Source organism: Apodemus sylvaticus, chromosome X (assembly GCF_947179515.1).
Source record: "Apodemus sylvaticus chromosome X, mApoSyl1.1, whole genome shotgun sequence".
Lineage (NCBI taxonomy): Eukaryota > Metazoa > Chordata > Mammalia > Rodentia > Muridae > Apodemus > Apodemus sylvaticus.
In genome coordinates, this window is record NC_067495.1 from 57318596 (window position 1) to 57325269 (window position 6674).

The following is a 6674-nucleotide window of genomic DNA, read 5'->3' on the forward strand; positions in this document are numbered from 1 at the left end:
AGGGGCTAGAGACAGGAGTGACAAAGACTTTGCCAGCCTCTCAGACTCCCCAGCCCAGAAGGACAGGGCGGGGGTTGAGTCGAGGCTCCCCATTGGCTCCAGCGCGGGCCCCTGGACTTTCTATAAAGGGCAGCTGCAGAAAGCCTGCTCTGCACGGGCTTGGAGCTGGAGTGGCAGTGCCTGACTCCGCCCTGCCCACAGCGCCAGCCAGCCTTGGACAGAAAGACTTACAGACTGACTGAAGGCAACAGAAATTTGGTCGGAACAACCACTGGCAGCATGGAGGAGGATCTGAGCTTGAGCGAAGCCTGACGCCATCTCCAGTTTGGAGCAGGTGCTGGGGGCACTCTCCAGGAAGAGCGTTTGCAGACAGCCTGCCCTGCGCTCAGCTGCTCAGCTCTGCGCACTTGCCCACCCTGAGCAGGTCCAGTCTTTTTTTGCTGGTTCCTGGTATTTCTTCCCTCTCCCTGATCCAGACACTTCAGCTCAGAGCTCTAGAGCACTGAATAGATTGTCTGGCTGTCTGTCCACAGCCTTAACTTGCCCTCTTTCTTTTTTTGAGAGCCTCCTGAGTAAGTAGCTTAAGGTCCTCGGGGTCCACTTAAGGCACTGGGATGGATGCTCCAACCACAGATGTGCCCCCAGAGGATTACCAGAGCCCTGGCACCATGGGCTTTGGGGACGAGCTGACTCCAGAGGCTCTGAGTGTACCTAGTGGTTTTGATGACTTGATCACTTCTACCACCTCCCAGGTGCTTCAGGCCGCATCCAACGCTGGCCGCAATGGCATGTTGTCCAAGATGGATAAGTTGGCAGACCACATGTCCAACACGGGAGACCTGGCTGACACATCCGGTCCCCTAGATTTGGAAATTGTATCCCAGGATGAGCAGGTGCAATTCTGGTTAGTGGTAGGGTACACCATAGTGGTCTTTGCTGCCATCATAGGCAACTGGGTCTTAAACCACATAATTATGAAGTATAAGAGGGTACACACTGCCACCGGCCTCTTCGTCGTCAACATTTCTGTGACCAACATGATGCTCGCTCTTCTCAGCTCTCCCTTCACCATGGTAAGCTGGGGTACTGAGGAGGGTAGCCTGGGAAGCAGGGCAAGAGCCAAAGTTAGACTTTGTACTTGGAACAGTGAGTTTTGTGTGGTCAGAGGGAGGGAGAGGGTTAGAAAGGGTTAGTTTGGTTTGGAGAACATTTTCATAGGAAATAAGGCAGAAGCCGAGAAATATTGAAAAGAGCTTGGGAAGATTGGCAGGATAGTTGTTGCGTTGCTGAATTAATCTCTTGCCATGGCAGAGAGTAAGAGAGTATTGGGCTGCTCAGGGAAGCAGTGGGACCTGTTGCTAGTGAGCTTTGGGATAATGTCTGAATCCAAGTTTTGTCATGAACTCTGCTTCTCCACCTTTCAAATGCTGTATATGAACTTGAAGTTAGTTAATAGGTTTTGCAGTTTAGTATCCTTCCATGTCTTCAAGTCGGGATGTTGTGTGGAGAAAAATGTGATGAGCGTGAGAACTCGAGTGTAAAAGTATTTTTTTGCATCCTGACAGAATGATACCAGCAGTTTGGTGAAGCAAGGAGACCTTTATTTGTATTTTGGGGCTTTTGAGAGGGATAGAAACAGGGTTGAGTTTCTGTGCATCACCAAACCTTTTCTCCTACAGGTGCGCTATCTGTGTAATTCCTTGGTGTTTGGAAAGATGACATGTCACCTCAGTCGCTTTGCCCAGTACTCATGTGCCTATGTAACTGTGATGAGCATGGCAGCTATTTCCCTGGATCGACATCGGGTATGTGCTTCCTAGGTCTTGTGAAAGACAGGCTCTTCTCTTAGGTGTATGGAGAGAAGCAAGGTTACAAATAATCTACAAACTTTCCCAAGTTCTTAGGTCTATATATGTAAATGTTTTTGTGTAATTTGGGGAGATTGAAAAAATGGTGAAATACAGAACGTCATCAAATCAAGTCTAATAAAAATGCTGCCATCTTTTCTCTGATGCTATGGAAACAGAAATGTGCCAAAACACACGTGATACATGCTCTTTTTTGGAAAATATTTCCTGTTTGCTGCATTGCAGGACTGGCTAAAGAAAGAAAGAGGGCAGGAATAAGTGAATGTGGATGTAGTTTTTGGTCTGACTGAGGGCTTCTTCAGGAAGGGGGTGAAGTCTGTGAGGAAGGACAGAGGAACTGAGTAGGGGGATGAAGAGAGTTGAGGGATAGATATGGTCTAGGAGCAGTTGAAATCAATTAAAAGGGAGTGAGATAAGGGATGAGAAGCTGAAGGTATTACATAGTGAATCATTCAGTAATTAGATAGAAACCCAGTGGTCTGGGAAGACCAAAAAATTGAAGGGTACGTGGTTAGATCCAGATAAGGAGACAAAAAAAATAACACATAAGAGAACAAACAGAGCAAAGGAAAGAGGAAGGAAAGTGTGACTATGAAGAAAACAGAGATGGGAGGGAATGGGAGATGAGAAAGGCCATGGAGCAAGACAGGTAGAAGGGTAGATGAAGGACTGTGTGGGGGTACTTTCCCACCCATTAGAAGGTAAAGAAAATTAAGTCACACTAGTGGACGTCTGTCTCCTTTCTCCACAGAACTGCAGACAGAGGAGCAGGAGCTTTGAAGTCAGTCCCCTTGAATTGCTGACTTCATATGTTAACAGTGCTATATTTTCATGATGCAAAAATGCCACATATATGTCAAATGAACTACTCTATAAATCACATTATCATCCACATACTAAGTCTTTGTACCCTTTTATCAGAACAGCAGTTTATGAATGTCTAATTTAATCTGAATTGTTTAGTTAGGTGGGATCCTTTTCTTTTCAGGTGATGCTATATCCTCTGAAGGCCCGGATTACTCCCATGCAAGGCAATGTCTGCATCATCATTATCTGGATTGTGAGCACTTGTGCTGCTTTGCCACATGCCGTTTACCAGAAGCTTTACCAAGTGGAATTTGGGTAAGGCGAACATGGGGTGAGATGATTGCTGTTATTCTAGCAATCCAAGGCCTTGGAAGTCACAGAAATGATTTAGGAATTAGGGGCTAGAATAAGCATATTTCTAAACTTAGGTAGAAAAATAAATGCCTCTAAACTGTAATTTGTCATTATTTTCCTAAACCCTCATGGCAGTGGGTTACAATTTTCATCTGTGGGGCTATGGTTTTCCTATAGGATCAGTTAAATAACAGTCCTTCTGGTTTTATACTCAACACACACACACAGCACACAGAGTAAACACATCTCACCCCAATCAATTAAAATCTAATTGCCATACAGCTTTTTTGTGAGCCATAAGGAAAAGACTAAATCATTGGTTTTCATTTCTCTCTCTCATAACCTAGCAACACAACAGAGGAATCTGCCTGCCTCCCAAGTTTCCCTTATACTTCTAAATCCACATGGAAATACCTTGACCTGGGCACCTTTCTGGTGTTCTTCATCTTGCCTTTGCTGGTGCTGGTGGCTGTCTATGGTCATGTGGCCAAAAAGCTGTGGATCCATGATGCTGTTGATGACATCAATATCCACACTTACATCTGCCAGCGTGGAAAGAAGAAGCAGACCCTAAAGATGCTGATGACAGTGGTGCTTCTGTATGCAATCAGCTGGATCCCCCTCAATGTTTACCTGGTGCTCCTGTCAAGTGAATCCATCTCAAGCCACAATGGTCTCTACTTTTTCCTCCACTGGCTAGCAATTAGTAGTTCCTGCTACAACCCCTACATTTATTGCTGGCTCAGTGATAGTTTCCGTATTGAAGTTCAGAAAGTCATCATGGAAATCCAGAAGATGCTACTAGATAAAATCAGCCGCCTTAGGGGAGAGCATCGCCGACTGAGCTCTGTATCTCATACCCACACCCCTGCCAGTGTGGATTCCAATCCAGGAGTGCCCAAATTCCCACGATTCAGAGATTTTGATGAGCTGCCCAGTCCCCCTCCCTCCCCAGCAGTGGAAATCTCCTTTCTCCATTCAGTGCCTAGAGTTTAAGCTGCCCAGACCGCGATTGACTATCATTCACAAAATATCTAAGGTATGATAGGATCAAAATAACTAGAATTTATTCATTTCTAATGTGGTTACACAGAAAGAATGAAATAGTATTGGAGGGGTGAGGGTAATGTGAACTTACAAGGTAAGCTCCTAGATTCTAGTATTCATATTTTTATTTAGATATATTAGGACCTGATTTCATTACTGTGTTCCCATGGAAATGCTAGGAGACTAGGGTATAATTTCTGAAGTTTCATTGGATGCTCTGGGAACTCAAAGTACCTTGTAAGTGCAATTTTTTAGTTGTATCTTTTTCTCCCATGGTAGTGAGGATGGGAAATGTTACAGATGCCCAGGAATTGATAAAGCAGTGAAATGATTCACACACACCACATAATCGTTATCTCCGCCCAAGGTTATTTCCCCAGGTTGCTGAACAACAATTTAGTGATAGCTTCTCTCTGAGTGCAAGAAAGATCAAAGTGCCCAAGTTCACACTTCAAAATCCCAAGCCTCCTCCGTGTTTCATACTTTGTTTTATGTACTCTCTTCTTTTTTCTTTTTTTTTCTGGAAAAAAGAAAAAATACATAATGTGCTTAAGCTTACCGTTGTTTTAATTATCCCTGTCTCTTTTTAGCTTATGGACAATTTCAACTCAGCAGAAGAGAGGAGGAGGAAGAAGAAGAAATGATTCCTCATCCTGTCACTGCCATTACTTTGGAGATAATGTTTTTAGGTTCCATGATTGCACGTGTCAAGATGATACCAGGATGAGAATTGAACTGGTGGTCCTCCTCAATTTCCTCTCTTCTTCTTTGTCTTTTCCTCAGTATCTGTGGCCTCCCACTGGTCTCACCCCTTTCCTAGCTTTTGTCCATTTCCTCTTCCTTGTCCCTCGTCTACCTTCTCCTCTTTAACTTCCCTCTCTATTTCCATTTCATTTTTCACTATAATCTTTCTTATTGTTTAAAAAATTGTAACAATGACAAGTTATTCAGTCTCTACTGAGATATCTCCTGGTTGGTAAGGTATGGACAAGTGTCTAGGGTCAGTAAATGAGGGAATGAGAGTTAGCTTCCAGCTACTCTGTTTTCACTTAGAAAAAGATGTGGTGTTTTTTGGGGGTTCAGAAATTCAAATGTTTCTAGTAAGTTACCATACTTGCAATAGTGTTGAATTCCTTTTTAGATAAAGTACACATTGGGGGAAAGACCTAATTCAAGTTTAAATAATTTTCTTTCCATTCTCTCTATTGTGTGTCCTTTTCATCCTTTTAATTTAATCCTGACATATTAATTAACAACACAATTACAAAACAATGAACTTGTATTATTAAAGTATATGAATATATGTTTGGAGTAGCTTTAGGCTGTAAACATGATTGAATCTTCTATTTATGACCATTGTAAACTGCCAAACTACTTGTGATCTCGTTTTGGCTTCAGCTGTTTTGGGAATTAGTAGTCTTTGTGAGTAGTGAGCTCTGCTTGTGTATTTTTTCAACATGCTATGTAAATACTTCTGATTATCTTAAGGACAGATATATGTATTTCCTTTTCACTCACCATTTGGTAGAATAGATGTTTCCCAGGATAGTGGACTGACTGCTTATGGTTCTGCCTTCCCACGTGGAGAAGGCAAAGTTGAATTTTGCTTGAGTACCCCAAGTTTCTTAGAAGCATTGTCCCTAGCTTTGATAGCCTTCTCCTGTTTAGACAGGAGAAATTTGGATAAAAGGGCTGTCATTGTAATTTAAATGAGTATTGTGCTCTTATTCTTTAACCTAATCTTCTATCCTCCCAAAGAAAGCACTTCCCCACCCCTATCCCTATTCTATATAAAGAATCAAACTTCTTTCACCCCCAGTAAGGCTTGGGATCTGGAATGTTCTATGCTTGATAGATAATCCAGTGTCAAAGTTTGCTTCTGACTTGGCTGGACACTTCACAGACTTGGAAGTTTGTATAACAGTTTTGGTGATGTATGGATGTTTGACAAATTGGGCATATGAATAGTTTCAACTTCATGTGGGCCTTTGTTTAGAATTTTTCCAGCAGCAACTAATCTGAATTCAGTACCCAGCCAAGTCTGAGGGTGCTACCATTGTAAGAAGTTTCTGGCTGAAGGGCTCATTTGGTTGGAACATGGTGCTAATGAGCTCTAGATCCTAGGCTCTAACCCATGTGCAGCCATTTAGCTCTGTGGGTTTGGGCACGGTGCTAAAGAACTGTGGTCACATGGCTTCTAAACCCCATGTGTGTCCTTTTACATAGACTGCACCATTCACCCTAGCCAACCTTTTTCTGAACAACAGTTATTAGCCACCTGGAAGGTCCAGCAAAACTGTTGTGTAAATATTACTGCAAAATTTCTTTTCACTTCTGGAGACAACAGTTTTTAGTATAAACCTTACTGGCTGTGTGTTAGCAGTATCACATTGTTAGAACAAAGAAAGTGTACCAGAAGTGACAGAACAGAGAAATTGCTAGATTCTCCCCTTTTACAAATTTAAATACATTTACTACATGTTTTAAATACCAAGAAACTGGATCTTGGTACCAGTTAAGATATTTGAAAAAAATGCTTTGATGAGAGTAAGACCTGCATGTAGCCTGTCTGATATTCAACTTTAATGAGACAATTTG

The 6674-nt window shown here is 42.5% G+C and overlaps 1 protein-coding gene across 1 annotated transcript; it reads left to right on the top strand.

The window, feature by feature from the left end:
- Positions 1-614: 614 nt before the first annotated feature.
- On the top strand, positions 615-4025 carry LOC127674779 (G-protein coupled receptor 83-like). Its single transcript, XM_052170482.1, has 4 exons — positions 615-1073; positions 1680-1805; positions 2857-2990; positions 3377-4025. The coding sequence occupies exons 1-4, from the start codon at positions 615-617 to the stop codon at positions 4023-4025; spliced, it is 1368 nt and encodes a 455-aa protein (XP_052026442.1).
- The last annotated feature ends 2649 nt before the right edge of the window (positions 4026-6674 follow it).